Source organism: Oncorhynchus nerka, unplaced genomic scaffold (genome assembly GCF_034236695.1).
Source record: "Oncorhynchus nerka isolate Pitt River unplaced genomic scaffold, Oner_Uvic_2.0 unplaced_scaffold_1351, whole genome shotgun sequence".
NCBI lineage: Eukaryota > Metazoa > Chordata > Actinopteri > Salmoniformes > Salmonidae > Oncorhynchus > Oncorhynchus nerka.
The window spans coordinates 95790-112146 of NW_027039996.1; the positions used below are offsets into that span (position 1 = coordinate 95790).

The 16357-nt window shown below is 40.8% G+C and overlaps 1 protein-coding gene across 1 annotated transcript; it reads right to left on the reverse strand.

Moving 5' to 3' along the window:
- Nucleotides 1–230: 230 nt before the first annotated feature.
- Nucleotides 231–7362, reverse strand: LOC135568889 (zinc finger protein 239-like). Its single transcript, XM_065015667.1, has 2 exons — nt 6714–7362; nt 231–2651 (listed from the first exon to the last, which is right to left on the reverse strand). Exons 1-2 carry the CDS (start codon nt 7096–7098, stop codon nt 2320–2322), a joined length of 717 nt encoding a protein of 238 aa, XP_064871739.1. The 5' UTR covers nt 7099–7362; the 3' UTR covers nt 231–2319.
- Between the last annotated feature and the right edge of the window lie 8995 nt (nt 7363–16357).

Below are 16357 nucleotides of genomic sequence, written 5' to 3' on the forward strand. Positions count from 1 at the left end.
AAAAAAGTTAAGGAAAATATGTATTTAATTTTTTATGTAAGTTAATTAAATTATGATATATTGATAATAATAATAATAATTATATAATGATATATATATATATATATTATATATATATTAACGCAGTTAAAGGAAAATATGTATTTAATTTTTTTATGTAAGTTAATAAAATAAAAAAAATGTATTTAATTAAATAATGTTATATTGAGATGTATAAAGAGAAGCATGTGTTGATTGATTAGTTCAGAATTTTAATGAGTGGGAATTTAAAACAAACTTCACACAAACTAAACATCTACATTTAAAGCAATTTCTGATTCATTCAGTCAAACAATGTACAGCACCAATTAAAAGTTTGGACACACCTACTCATTCAAGGTTTTTTATTTTATTTTTTATTTTTTTACAATTTTCTACATTGTAGAATAATAGTGAAGACATCAAAACTATGAAATAACACATATGGAAGTAACCAAAAAAGTGTTAAACAGATTAAAATATATTTATATTTTAGACTTTTCAAAGTAGCCACCCTTTGTCTTGATGACAGCTTTGCACACTCTAGGTATTCTCTCAACCAGCTTCATGAGGTACCTGGAATGCATTTTAATTGTTAGAAGCTCATTTGTGGAATTTCTTTCCTTCATAATCAGTTTGAGCCAAACGGTTGTGTTGTGACAAGCCAGGGGTTGGAAACAGAAGATATTTGGTAAAAGATCAAGCCCATATTATGGCAAGAACATCTCAAATAAGCAATGAGAAAAGACAGTCCATCATTACTTTAAGACATGAAGGTCAGTCAATCTGGAAAATGTCAAGAACTTTGAAACTTCAAGTGCAGTCACAAAAACCATCAAGCGCTATGATGAAACTGGCTCTCATGAGGACCGCCAGAGAAAAGGAAGACCCAGAGTTACCTCTGCTGCAGAGGATAAGTTCATTAGAGTTACCAGCCTCAGAAAATGCAGCTTAAATAAATGCTTCACAGAGTTCAAATAACAGACACATCTCAACATCAACTGTTCAGAGGAGACTATGTGAATCAGGCCTTCATGGTCGAATTGCTGCAAAGAAACCACTAATAAAGGACACCAATAAGAAGAAGAGACTTGCTTGGGCCAAGAAACACTGGACATTAGACCGGTGGAAATCTGTCTTTTGGTCTGATGAGTCGAAATGTGAGGTTTTTGGTTGCACCTGCTGTGTCTTTGTGAGACGCAGAGTAGGTGAACGGACGATCTCCGCATGTGTGGCTCCTACAGTGAAGCTTGGAGGTGTGATGGTGCTTTGCTGGTGACTCTGTCAGTGATTTATTTAGTGGGACTATCATTTGTTTTTCAACAGGGCATTGACCCAAAACACACCTTCAGGCTGTGTAAGGGCTATTTGAAGGAGAGTGAAGGAGAAGGAGAGTGATGAAGGAGAGTGATGGAGCGCTGCATCAGATGACCTGGCCTCCACAATCACCTGACCTCAACCCAATTGAGACGGTTTGGGATGAGTTGGACAGCAGAGTGAAGGAAAAGCAGCCAACAAGTGCTCAGCATATGTGGGAAAGCCTTCAAGACTGTTGAAAAATAATTCCAGGTGAAGCTGGTTGAGAGAATGCCAAGAGTGTGTAAAGCTGTCATCAAGGCAAAGGGTGGCTACTTTGAAGAATCTAAAATATATTTTGATTTGTTTAACACTTGTTTTGTTATTACATGACTCCATGTGTGTTATTTCATAGTTTTGATATCTTCATTATTATTCTACAATGTAGAAAATAGCAAAAATTAAAGAAAAACCCTTTAATGAGTAGGTGTGTCCAAACTTTTGACTGGTACTGTAGGTGTATTGTTTGTTAAACTTTGCAATCAATGTTTTTTTCTTGGCATACATTTTAAAATGGAAACGTGAGTCTCAGCATCACTCCGTTACAGTGGAATGGCCCATAAACAAAAACCTAAATTCTCAGGTCAAAAACACAAGTCAGAACACAGCCTCTCTATTCTCTCATGTGATTTCAGGTCCTCTGCCCGGGAAAATGTCTTTCCACAATGAGAGCAGTGGTATGTCTTCTCCTCCTGTGTATGTATTCTTTCATGCTTATTCAGATGCCTTAACCGGTTAAATCTCTTTCCACACTGGGAGCAGTGGTATGTCTTATCCCCTCCTGTGTGTGTCCTGTCATGTCTATTCAGGCCTCCTAGCTGGGTAAAACTCTTTCCACACAGGGAGCATTGGTATGGCTTTGCTCCTGTGTGGGTATTCTCGTGAGTTTTCATGGTCACCAACCACCTAAAACTCTTTTCACAATAGGAACAGTGGTAAGGCTTCTCACCTGTGTGTATTCTCTCGTGCATTTTCAGGGACCCTGACTTGGTAAAACTCTTTCCACATTGGGAGCAGTGGAAAGTCTTCCTCCCCTTCTGTGTGTATTTTCTCGTGTGTTTTCCAGTTCCCTATCCAGGTAAAACTCTTTCCACATTGGGAGCAGTGGTAAGGCTTCTCTCCTGTGTGTATTATCTCATGCGCTTTCAGGTTGCCCAACTTAGTAAAACTCTTTCCACAGAGGGAACAGTGGTGTTTTCCTGCTGGTTTGGGCGTCTCTGGGTCTGGTTCCCCTGAAGGACTCTTCCCGCTGTCAGAGTGAGAGTCTGGTTTCTCTCCTGCCAAAGACAAACAGATTATTTTAGTTAAACAGAGGCCTGAATGAAAGCTCCACATGATAATACTGTCTTCCTATTTGGTTGAATCAAGAGTTGCCTCAGTAACATTGCTGTTAAAAATAAACTTGGTTTTAAAGGCAAACAATATAGAGCTTCAAATTGAATCTTGCACTTATGGAATGCCATGTTTATAGGCTGAGCAGAGCTCTGTAATAATAGATAATGTCATGGTTACAGGCCGAGCAGAGCTCTGTAATAATAGATAATGTCATGTTTATAGGCTGAGCAGAGCTCTATAATAATAGATAATGCCATGTTTATAGGCTGAGCAGAGCTCTGTAATAATAGATAATGTCATGTTTATAGGCTGAGCAGAGCTCTGTAATAATAGATAATGTCATGTTTTAGGCTGAGCAGAGCTCTATAATAATAGATAATGCCATGTTTATAGGCTGAGCAGAGATCTATCATAATGATAATGTTTATAGGCTGAGCAGAGCTCTGTAATAATAGATAATGTCATGTTTTAGGCTGAGCAGAGCTCTATAATAATAGATAATGTCATGGTTACAGGCTGAGCAGAGCTCTATAATAATAGATAATGTCATGGTTACAGGCTGAGCAGAGCTCTGTAATAATAGATAATGTCATGTTTATAGGCTGAGCAGAGCTCTATAATAATAGATAATGTCATGTTTACAGGCTGAGCAGAGATCTATAATAATAGATAATGTCATGTTTACAGGCTGAGCAGAGATCTATAATAATAGATAATGTCATGTTTATAGGCTGAGCAGAGCTCTATAATAATAGATAATGTCATGTTTTAGGCTGAGCAGAGCTCTATAATAATAGATAATGTCATGTTTTAGGCTGAACAGAGCTCTATAATAATAGATAATGCCATGTTTATAGGCTGAGCAGAGCTCTGTAATAATAGATAATGTCATGGTTACAGGCTGAGCAGAGCTCTATAATAATAGATAATGTCATGGTTACAGGCTGAGCAGAGCTCTGTAATAATAGATAATGTCATGTTTATAGGCTGAGCAGAGATCTATCATAATGATAATGTTTATAGGCTGAGCAGAGCTCTGTAATAATAGATAATGTCATGTTTTAGGCTGAGCAGAGCTCTATAATAATAGATAATGTCATGTTTATAGGCTGAGCAGAGATCTATCATAATGATAATGTTTATAGGCTGAGCAGAGCTCTGTAATAATAGATAATGTCATGTTTTAGGCTGAGCAGAGCTCTATAATAGATAATGTCATGTTTTAGGCTGAGCAGAGCTCTATAATAGATAATGTCATGGTTACAGGCTGAGCAGAGCTCTATAATAATAGATAATGTCATGTTTTAGGCTGAGCAGAGCTCTATAATAGATAATGTCATGGTTACAGGCTGAGCAGAGCTCTATAATAATAGATAATGTCATGTTTATAGGCTGAGCAGAGCTCTGTAATAATAGATAATGTCATGTTTATAGGCTGAGCAGAGCTCTATAATAATAGATAATGTCACGGTTACAGGCTGAACAGAGCTCTATAATAATAGACAATGTCATGTTTATAGGCTGAGCAGAGCTCTATAATAATAGATAATGGCATGTTGAGACTGAACAGAGCTCTATAATAATAGATAATGTCATGTTTATAGGCTGAGCAGAGCTCTATAATAATAGATAATGTCATGTTTATAGGCTGAGCAGAGCTCTATAATAATAGATAATTTCATGTCTCCAGGCTGATCAGAGCTCTATAATAACGGAGCTCTAAATGCATCATTGTTAATTAACACTGGTGCTCCCAACTTAAACAAGTGAAGACAACATAAAATATAACCAGGAACAAATATTAGTTTTAAATCCATTGAGATATAGCCAATAGGGCCTAGTTTTAAATCCATTGAGATATAGCCTATAGGGCCTAGTTTTAAATCCATTGAGATATAGCCAATAGGGCCTAGTTTTAAATCCATTGAGATATAGCCTATAGGGCCTAGTTTTAAATCCATTGAGATATAGCCTATAGGGTCTAGTTTTAAATCCATTGAGATATAGCCTATATGGCCTAGTTTTAAATCCATTGAGATATAGCCTATAGGGCCTAGTTTTAAATCCATTGAGATATAGCCTATAGGGTCTAGTTTTAAATCCATTGAGATATAGCCTATATGGCCTAGTTTTAAATCCATTGAGATATAGCCTATAGGGCCTAGTTTTAAATCCATTGAGATATAGCCTATAGGGCCTAGTTTTAAATCCATTGAGATATAGCCTATAGGGTCTAGTTTTAAATCCATTGAGATATAGCCTATATGGCCTAGTTTTAAATCCATTGAGGTATAGCCTATATGGCCTAGTTTTAAATCCATTGAGATATAGCCTATAGGGCCTAGTTTTAAATCCATTGAGATATAGCCTATAGGGCCTAGTTTTAAATCCATTGAGATATAGCCTATAGGGCCTAGTTTTAAATCCATTGAGATATAGCCTATAGGGTCTAGTTTTAAATCCATTGAGATATAGCCTATATGGCCTAGTTTTAAATCCATTGAGATATAGCCTATAGGGCCTAGTTTTAAATCCATTGAGATATAGCCTATCGGGCGTAGTTTTAAATCCATTGAGATTTAGCCTATAGGGCATAGTTTTAAATCCATTGAGATATAGCCTATAGGGCCTAGTTTTAAATCCATTGAGATATAGCCTATAGTGCATAGTTTTAGAGCAAATAAATCCCAGAACAACAGCAAAGGACCTTGTGAAGATGCTGGAGGGAACAGGTACAAAAGTATCTATATCCACAGTAAAACAAGTCCTATAACGACATAACCTGAAAGGCCGCTCAGCAAGGAAGAAGCCACTGCTCCAAAACTGCCATAAAAAAAGCCAGACTACGGTTTTCAACTGCACATGGGGACAAAGATCGTACTTTTTGGAGAAATGTCCTCGGGTCTGATGAAACTTTTTGGCCATAATAACCATCGTTATGTTTGGAGGAAAAAGGGGGAGGCTTGCCGAAGAACACCATCCCGACCGTGAAGCACAGGGGTGGCAGCATCATGTTGTGGGGGTGCTTTGCTGCAGGAGGGTGCACTGGTGCACTTCACAAAATAGATGACATGATGAGGATGGAAAATGATGTGGATATATTGAAGAAACATCTCTAGACATCAGTCAAGAAGTAAAAGCTTGGTCACAAATGGGTCTTCCAAATGGACAATGACCCCACGCATACTTCCAAAGTTGTGGCAAAATGGCTTAAGGACAACAAAGTCAAGGTATTATCGTGGCCAACACAAAGCTCTGACCTCATTCCTATAGAATATTTGTGGGCAGAACTGAAAAAGCTTGTGCCAGCAAGGAGGCCTTACAAACCTGACTCAGTTACACCAGCTCTGTCAGGAGGAATGGGCCAAAATTCACCCAACTTTTTGTGGGAAGCTTGTGGAAGGCTACCCGAAACGTTTGACCCAAGTTAAACCATTTAAAGGCAATGCTACCAAATACGAATTGATGGCTACCTCAGCATTCTGGTTACTACGTGATTCCATATGTGTTATTTCATAGTTTTGATAGTCTTCACTATTATTCTACAATGTAGAAAAAAAGTCAAATTAAGAAAAACCCTTGAATGAGTAGGTGTGTCCAAACTTTTGACTGGTACTGTATATGATGTGGTATCAGACATCAGGTGGTTGCCATAGTAACATACTATACAATGTGGTATCGTTTATACGACATTTTAATCAGATCAGTCTGCCTTACAATATAACGGAAAAACGTAGGACCTAATAAAACCATAGATTTTATAAACAAATGATTTAGATCTTCAAATCATATTTTAGAAAAAATATATTTAAAAAAAAAATTTAATTGTGAAAAAAAATATAACGGTGAACATTTTATCCATTAACATTTTGTTGGTTGAGTCCCCACTCTGTAGCTTTAACAATTCCTACAGCACAACATTATTCAAGTGTAGAATACCCATTTAAAAAGCACACATTAGTTCAACAACTGCAGAGTTCGTGCCCTTGTTTTTTAAGACTTACTGGTGGTAATCAGATCTCCGGTCTTCTCTTCTTGTTCCTCCTCCCCCAATGTAACGGTAATCTCACCCTCCTCCTCTTTCACTCCAAAAACTGCATCCACCTCTTTCACTTCCCCTTCTTTCACAGTAACATCCTCCCCCTCTTCCTCTTCTTTTACTGTAACATCCTCCTCCTCTTTCACTCTGAACTCGTCTTCCTCTTCTTTCACTGAAACGTCTTTCTCTTCTTCCTTCACTGTAACAGCCTCACCCTCTACTTGTTTTTGTATTGTAACATCCTCCTCTTCCTTCTCTTCTTTCACGACAACGTTCAGCCACAGACCCTCTTTCTCCGTCCAGCAGACCTCCTCTTCTTTATCAGGAGGAGAGTAGCTCAGTGAACTCATGGTCGGGGATGTTATCTAGCTAACTAGTTAGCATTAACGATTAGCCTGGAGCTACTGCTATCTTAACCAGACGGGTAGATGACTACGGTAACTAACAACGTAGGCATGAATATTAAATTAAATGGGATAACAAGTAGATACGACAGAAGTGTGTTTAAAACATAGGTAGTAATACACCGGAGCAGTCTAAATAGCTTTAATGTTTCGGCTTTGTTGTCTAGCAAGCTCGGTAGGTGTCTGACTAGCTGTTGTTGTTGAAGAAACGTCCCGTCCACTAGATTATACGTCACACTGGCAGCGTCGCCTGAAAGACGCTCATCGCCATCTGCTGACTGGAGTTGGTAACGCAGTTGAGGGAAAAATTATTTCATTATAAAATACAATTCTATAGATACGTACAAATAGAAGCATGTGTTGATTGATTAGTGCAGATGTTTAATGAGTGAACATTTTAATCAAACTCAACATCTACTACACATTTTGGCTTGGCCCCTAAGACCCTCACAATTTTTTACAGATGCACAATTGAGAACTTCCTGGTACGACAACAGCACCACCCACAACCGCTGGGCTTTCCAACGCATCACCGGGGGCAAACTACCTGCCCTCCAGGACACCTACAACACCCGATGTCACAGGAAGGCCAAAAATATCATCAAGGACATCAACAACTGAGCCACGGATGATTCTCCCCGCTATCATCCAGAAGGCGAGGTCAGTACAGGTGCATCAAAGCTGGGGCCAAGAGACTGAAAAACAGCTCCTATCTCAAGGCCACCAGACTGTTAAATAGCCACCACCAGCCGGCTACCTCCCGGTAACTCAACCCTTCACCACAGCGGCTGCTGCCCTATATACATAGACATGGAAACACTGGTCACTTTAATAATGTTTACATTCTGCTTTACTCATTTCAAATCATATCAAATTGTATTTGTCACTTGCGCGAAATACAACAGGTGTAGACGTTATAGTGAAATGCTTTACAAGCCCTTAACCAACGATGTGCTGAATACAACAGGTGTAGACGTTACAGTGAAATGCTGACTTACAAGCCCTTAACCAACGATGTGCTGAATACAACAGATGTAGACGTTACAGTGAAATGCTGACTTACAAGCCCTTAACCAACGATGTGCTGAATACAACAGATGTAGACGTTACAGTGAAATGCTGACTTACAAGCCCTTAACCAACGATGTGCTGAATACAACAGATGTAGACGTTATAGTGAAATGCTTTACAAGCCCTTAACCAACGATGTGCTGAATACAACAGGTGTAGACGTTACAGTGAAATGCTGACTTACAAGCCCTTAACCAACGATGTGCTGAATACAACAGATGTAGACGTTACAGTGAAATGCTGACTTACAAGCCCTTAACCAACGATGTGCTGAATACAACAGATGTAGACGTTACAGTGAAATGCTGACTTACAAGCCCTTAACCAACGATGCAGTTTTAAGAAAAGACCTAAAACATCAAAAGTAAGAAAAAAAATTAAGCGTTAAGAAAGAGCAGCAGTAAATAACAACAGCAGAGCTACCAGTAAATAACAACAGCAGAGCTACCAGTAAATAACAACAGCAGAGCTACCAGTAAATAACAACAGCAGAGCTACCAGTAAATAACAACAGCAGAGCTACCAGTAAATAACAACAGCAGAGCTACCAGTAAATAACAACAGCAGAGCTACCAGTAAATAACAACAGCAGAGCTACCAGTAAATAACAACAGCAGAGCTACCAGTAAATAACAACAGCAGAGCTACCAGTAAATAACAACAGCAGAGCTACCAGTAAATAACAACAGCAGAGCTACCAGTAAATAACAACAGCAGAGCTACCAGTACATAACAACAGCAGAGCTACCAGTAAATAACAACAGCAGAGCTACCAGTAAATAACAACAGCAGAGCTACCAGTAAATAACAACAGCAGAGCTACCAGTAAATAACAATAGCAGAGCTACCAGTACAGAGTCAACAGCAGAGCTACCAGTAAATAACAACAGCAGAGCTACCAGTAAACAACAACAGCAGAGCTACCAGTACATAACAACAGCAGAGCTACCAGTAAATAACAACAGCAGAGCTACCAGTACAGAGTCTATAGCAGAGCTACCAGTAAATAACAACAGCAGAACTACCAGTAAATAACAACAGCAGAGCTACCAGTACATAACAACAGCAGAGCTACCAGTAAATAACAACAGCAGAACTACCAGTAAATAACAACAGCAGAGCTACCAGTACAGAGTCAACAGCAGAACTACCAGTAAATAACAACAGCAGAGCTACCAGTACAGAGTCAACAGCAGAGCTACCAGTAAATAACAACAGCAGAGCTACCAGTAAATAACAACAGCAGAGCTACCAGTACATAACAACAGCAGAGCTACCAGTAAATAACAACAGCAGAGCTACCAGTACAGAGTCTATAGCAGAGCTACCAGTAAATAACAACAGCAGAGCTACCAGTAAATAACAACAGCAGAGCTACCAGTAAATAACAACAGCAGAGCTACCAGTAAATAACAACAGCAGAGCTACCAGTAAATAACAACAGCAGAACTACCAGTAAATAACAACAGCAGAGCTACCAGTAAATAACAACAGCAGAGCTACCAGTACATAACAACAGCAGAGCTACCAGTAAATAACAACAGCAGAACTACCAGTAAATAACAACAGCAGAGCTACCAGTACAGAGTCAACAGCAGAACTACCAGTAAATAACAACAGCAGAGCTACCAGTAAATAACAACATCAGAGCTACCAGTACAGAGTCAACAGCAGAACTACCAGTAAATAACAACAGCAGAGCTACCAGTAAACAACAACAGCAGAGCTACCAGTACATAACAACAGCAGAGCTACCAGTAAACAACAACAGCAGAGCTACCAGTACATAACAACAGCAGAGCTACCAGTAAACAACAACAGCAGAGCTACCAGTAAACAACAACAGCAGAGCTACCAGTACATAACAACAGCAGAGCTACCAGTACAGAGTCAATAGCAGAGCTACCAGTACAGAGTCAATAGCAGAGCTACCAGTACAGAGTCAATAGCAGAGCTACCAGTACAGAGTCAATAGCAGAGCTACCAGTACAGAGTCAATAGCAGAGCTACCAGTACAGAGTCAATAGCAGAGCTACCAGTACAGAGTCAATAGCAGAGCTACCAGTACAGAGTCAACAGCAGAGCTTCCAGTACAGAGTCAACAGCAGAGCTACCAGTAAATGGGGCGGCAGGGTAGCCTAGTGGTTAGAGCGTTGGACTAGTAACCGAAAGGTTGCAAGTTCGAATCCCCGTACAAATCTGCAGGTATGCTCAGCAGGTACAAATCTGTCGTTCTGCCCCTGAACAGGCAGTTAACCCACTGTTCCTAGGCCGTCATTGAAAATAAAAATTTGTTCTTAACTGACTTGCCTAGTAAAATAAAGGTAAAATATAAAAAAATAAAAATAACAACAGCAGAGCTACCAGTAAATGACAACAGCAGAGTATCGGTTGCAAAGTAATTGAGAAAAAAGTACATACAGGTAGGGTTGTTAAAGTTGCTAGGCAAAAGATAATAACAGAGAGTAGTAGCAGTGTGGGGGGGGTGCAAATAGTCTGGGTAGCCATTTGATTAGCTGTTCCGGAGTCTTATGGCTTGGGGGGTAGAAGCTGTTAAGAAGCCTCTTGGACCTAGACTTGGCGCTCCGGTACCGCTTGCCGTGCGGTAGCAGAGAGAACAGTCTATGACTAGGGTGGCTGGAGTCTTTGACAATTTTTAGGGCTTTCCTCTGACACCGCCTGGTATAGAGGTCCTGGATGGCCGGAAGCTTGGCCCTAGTGATGTACTGGACCCTCTGTAGTGCCTTGCGGTCGGAGGCCGAGAAGTTGCCATACCAGGCAGTGATGCAACCCGTCAGGTTGCTCTCGATGGTGCAGCTGTAGAACCTTTTGAGGATCTGAGTACCCGTGCCAAATCTTTTCAGTCTCCTGAGAGGGAATAGGTTTTGTCGTGCCCTCTTCACAACTGTCTTGGTGTGCTTGGACCATGTTAGTTTGTTGGTGATGTGGACGCCAAGGAACTTGAAACTCTCAACCTGCTCCACTACAGCCCCGTCGATGAGAATGGGGCATGCTCGGTCCTCTTTTTCCTGTAATCCACAATCATCTCTTTTGTCTTGATCACGTTGAGGGAGAGGTTGTTGTCCTTGCACCACATGGTCAGGTCTCTGACCTCCTCCCTATAGGCTGTTTCATCATTGTCAGTGATCAGGCCTACCACTGTTGTGTCATCAGCAAACTTAATGATGGTGTTGGAGTTGTGCCTGGCCGTGCAGTCTTGAGTGAACAGGGAGTACAGGAGGGGACTGAGAACGCACCCCTGAGGGGCCCCCGTGTTGTGGTGGATGTGTTGTTACCTACCCTTACCACATGGGGGTGGCCCGTCAGGAAGTCCAGGATCCAGTTGCAGAGGGAGGTGTTTAGTCACAGGGTCCTTAGCTTAGTGATGAGCTCTGAGGCCACTATGGTGTTGAACGCTGAGCTGTAGTCAGTGAATAGCATTCTCACGTAGGTGTTCCTTTTGTCCAGGTGGGAAAGGGCAGTGTGGAGTGCAATAGAGATGGCATCATCTGTGGATCTGTTGGTGCGGTATGAAAATCGAAGTGGGTCTAGGGTTTCTGGGATAATGGTGTTGATGTGAGCCATGACCAGCCTTTCAAAGCATTTCATGGCTACAGACCATGAGTGCTACGGGTCGGTAGTCATTTAGGCAGGTTACCTTAGTGTTCTTGGGCACAGGGACTATGGTGGTCTGCTTGAAACATGTTGGTATTACAGACTCAGACAGGTTTAAAATGTCAGTGAAGACACTTGCCAGTTTGTCAGTGGATGCTCGGAGAACACGTCCTGGTAATCTGTCTGGCCCAGTGGCCTTGTGAATGTTGACCTGTTTAAAGGTTTTGTTCACATTGGCTTCTGAGAGCGCTACCACAGTCATCCAGAACAGCTGATGCTCTCGTGTGTCTCAGTGTTGCTTACCTGTATTCTATTCTACTGTACTGTAGTCAATGCCACTTCGACATTTGCATCTTTTTTCATTCCATTCTTTGACTTTTAGATTTGTGTGTATTGTTGTGAATTGTTAAATACTAGTGCACTGTATGGAGCTCGGAACACAAGCATTTAGTTAGATACTACTGCACTGTTGGAGCTAGGAACACAAGCATTTAGTTAGATACTACTGCACTGTTTGGAGCTCGGAACACAAGCATTTAGTTAGAGACTACTGCACTGTTGGAGCTAGGAACACAAGCATTTAGTTAGATACTACTGCACTGTTTGGAGCTAGGAACACAAGCATTTAGTTAGATATTACTGCACTGTTGGAGCTAGGAACACAAGCATTTAGTTAGATACTACTGCACTGTTGGAGCTAGGAACACAAGCATTTATTAGATATTACTGCACTGTTGGAGCTCGGAACACAAGCATTTAGTTAGATACTACTGCACTGTTGGAGCTAGGAACACAAGCATTTAGTTAGATACTACTGCACTGTTGGAGCTAGGAACACAAGCATTTAATTAGATATTACTGCACTGTTGGAGCTCGGAACACAAGCATTTAGTTAGATACTACTGCACTGTTTGGAGCTGGGAACAAGCATTTAGTTAGATACTACTGCACTGTTGGAGCTCGGAACACAAGCATTTAGTTAGGTACTACTGCACTGTTGGAGCTCGGAACACAAGCATTTAGTTAGATACTACTGCACTGTTGGAGCTAGGAACACAAGCATTTATTAGATATTACTGCACTGTTGGAGCTCGGAACACAAGCATTTAGTTAGAGACTACTGCACTGTTGGAGCTCGGAACACAAGCATTTAGTTAGATACTACTGCACTGTTGGAGCTCGGAACACAAGCATTTAGTTAGATACTACTGCACTGTTGGAGCTAGGAACACAAGCATTTAGTTAGATACTACTGCACTGTTGGAGCTAGGAACACAAGCATTTAGTTAGATACTACTGCACTGTTGGAGCTAGGAACACAAGCATTTAGTTAGATATTACTGCACTGTTGGAGCTGGGAACACAAGCATTTAGTTAGATACTACTGCACTGTTTGGAGCTGGGAACACAAGCATTTAGTTAGATATTACTGCACTGTTGGAGCTCGGAACACAAGCATTTAGTTAGATACTACTGCACTGTTGGAGCTCGGAACACAAGCATTTAGTTAGATACTACTGCACTGTTTGAGCTCGGAACACAAGCATTTAGTTAGATACTACTGCACTGTTGGAGCTAGGAACACACGCATTTAGTTAGATACTACTGCACTGTTGGAGCTAGGAACACAAGCATTTAGTTAGATACTACTGCACTGTTGGAGCTAGGAACACAAGCATTTAGTTAGATACTACTGCACTGTTGGAGCTGGGAACACAAGCATTTAGTTAGAGACTACTGCACTGTTGGAGCTAGGAACACAAGCATTTAGTTAGATATTATTGCACTGTTGGAGCTAGGAACACAAGCATTTAGTTAGATACTACTGCACTGTTGGAGCTAAGAACACAAGCATTTAGTTAGATACTACTGCACTGTTGGAGCTAGGAACACAAGCATTTAGTTAGATATTACTGCACTGTTGGAGCTCGGAACACAAGCATTTAGTTAGATACTACTGCACTGTTGGAGCTAGGAACACAAGCATTTAGTTAGATACTACTGCACTGTTGGAGCTAGGAACACAAGCATTTAGTTAGATACTACTGCACTGTTGGAGCTAGGAACACAAGCATTTAGTTAGATACTACTGCACTGTTTGAGCTCGGAACACAAGCATTTAGTTAGATACTACTGCACTGTTGGAGCTCGGAACACAAGCATTTAGTTAGATACTACTGCACTGTTGGAGCTCGGAACACAAGCATTTAGTTAGATACTACTGCACTGTTGGAGCTCGGAACACAAGCATTTAGTTAGATACTACTGCACTGTTGGAGCTCGGAACACAAGCATTTAGTTAGATACTACTGCACTGTTGGAGCTCGGAACACAAGCATTTAGTTAGATACTACTGCACTGTTGGAGCTCGGAACACAAGCATTTAGTTAGATACTACTGCACTGTTGGAGCTCGGAACACAAGCATTTAGTTAGATACTACTGCACTGTTGGAGCTAGGAACACAAGCATTTAGTTAGATATTACTGCACTGTTGGAGCTGGGAACACAAGCATTTAGTTAGATACTACTGCACTGTTTGGAGCTGGGAACACAAGCATTTAGTTAGATATTACTGCACTGTTGGAGCTCGGAACACAAGCATTTAGTTAGATACTACTGCACTGTTGGAGCTCGGAACACAAGCATTTAGTTAGATACTACTGCACTGTTGGAGCTAGGAACACAAGCATTTAGTTAGATATTACTGCACTGTTGGAGCTGGGAACACAAGCATTTAGTTAGATACTACTGCACTGTTTGGAGCTGGGAACACAAGCATTTAGTTAGATATTACTGCACTGTTGGAGCTCGGAACACAAGCATTTAGTTAGATACTACTGCACTGTTGGAGCTAGGAACACAAGCATTTAGTTAGATACTACTGCACTGTTTGGAGCTCGGAACACAAGCATTTAGTTAGATACTACTGCACTGTTGGAGCTCGGAACACCAGCATTTAGTTAGATACTACTGCACTGTTGGAGCTCGGAACACAAGCATTTAGTTAGATACTACTGCACTGTTGGAGCTCGGAACACAAGCATTTAGTTAGATACTACTGCACTGTTGGAGCTAGGAACACAAGCATTTAGTTAGATACTACTGCACTGTTGGAGCTAGGAACACAACCATTTAGTTAGATACTACTGCACTGTTGGAGCTAGGAACACAAGCATTTAGTTAGATACTACTGCACTGTTGGAGCTAGGAACACAACCATTTAGTTAGATACTACTGCACTGTTGGAGCTCGGAACACAAGCATTTAGTTAGATACTACTGCACTGTTGGAGCTAGGAACACAAGCATTTAGTTAGATACTACTGCACTGTTGGAGCTAGGAACACAAGCATTTAGTTAGATACTACTGCACTGTTGGAGCTGGGAACACAAGCATTTAGTTAGATACTACTGCACTGTTGGAGCTCGGAACACAAGCATTTAGTTAGATACTACTGCACTGTTGGAGCTCGGAACACAAGCATTTAGTTAGATACTACTGCACTGTTGGAGCTCGGAACACAAGCATTTAGTTAGATACTACTGCACTGTTGGAGCTCGGAACACAAGCATTTAGTTAGATACTACTGCACTGTTGGAGCTCGGAACACAAGCATTTAGTTAGATACTACTGCACTGTTGGAGCTCGGAACACAAGCATTTAGTTAGATACTACTGCACTGTTGGAGCTCGGAACACAAGCATTTAGTTAGATACTACTGCACTGTTGGAGCTCGGAACACAAGCATTTAGTTAGATACTACTGCACTGTTGGAGCTAGGAACACAAGCATTTAGTTAGATATTACTGCACTGTTGGAGCTGGGAACACAAGCATTTAGTTAGATACTACTGCACTGTTTGGAGCTGGGAACACAAGCATTTAGTTAGATATTACTGCACTGTTGGAGCTCGGAACACAAGCATTTAGTTAGATACTACTGCACTGTTGGAGCTCGGAACACAAGCATTTAGTTAGATACTACTGCACTGTTGGAGCTAGGAACACAAGCATTTAGTTAGATATTACTGCACTGTTGGAGCTGGGAACACAAGCATTTAGTTAGATACTACTGCACTGTTTGGAGCTGGGAACACAAGCATTTAGTTAGATATTACTGCACTGTTGGAGCTCGGAACACAAGCATTTAGTTAGATACTACTGCACTGTTGGAGCTAGGAACACAAGCATTTAGTTAGATACTACTGCACTGTTTGGAGCTCGGAACACAAGCATTTAGTTAGATACTACTGCACTGTTGGAGCTCGGAACACCAGCATTTAGTTAGATACTACTGCACTGTTGGAGCTCGGAACACAAGCATTTAGTTAGATATTACTGCACTGTTTGAGCTCGGAACACAAGCATTTAGTTAGATACTACTGCACTGTTGGAGCTCGGAACACAAGCATTTAGTTAGATATTACTGCACTGTTGGAGCTCGGAACACAAGCATTTAGTTAGATACTACTGCACTGTTGGAGCTCGGAACACAAGCATTTAGTTAGATATTACTGC

What these genes read in the sequence shown, in the direction of transcription:
- LOC135568889 (XM_065015667.1), bottom strand. Translation starts at nt 7,098, where the DNA reads ATGAGTTCACTGAGCTACTCTCCTCCTGATAAAGAAGAGGAGGTCTGC. An exon ending in CGGAGATCTGATTACCACCA is followed by an intron (nt 2,652 to 6,713) that starts GTAAGTCTTAAA and finishes TGTCTTTGGCAG; the next exon opens with GAGAGAAACCAGACTCTCAC.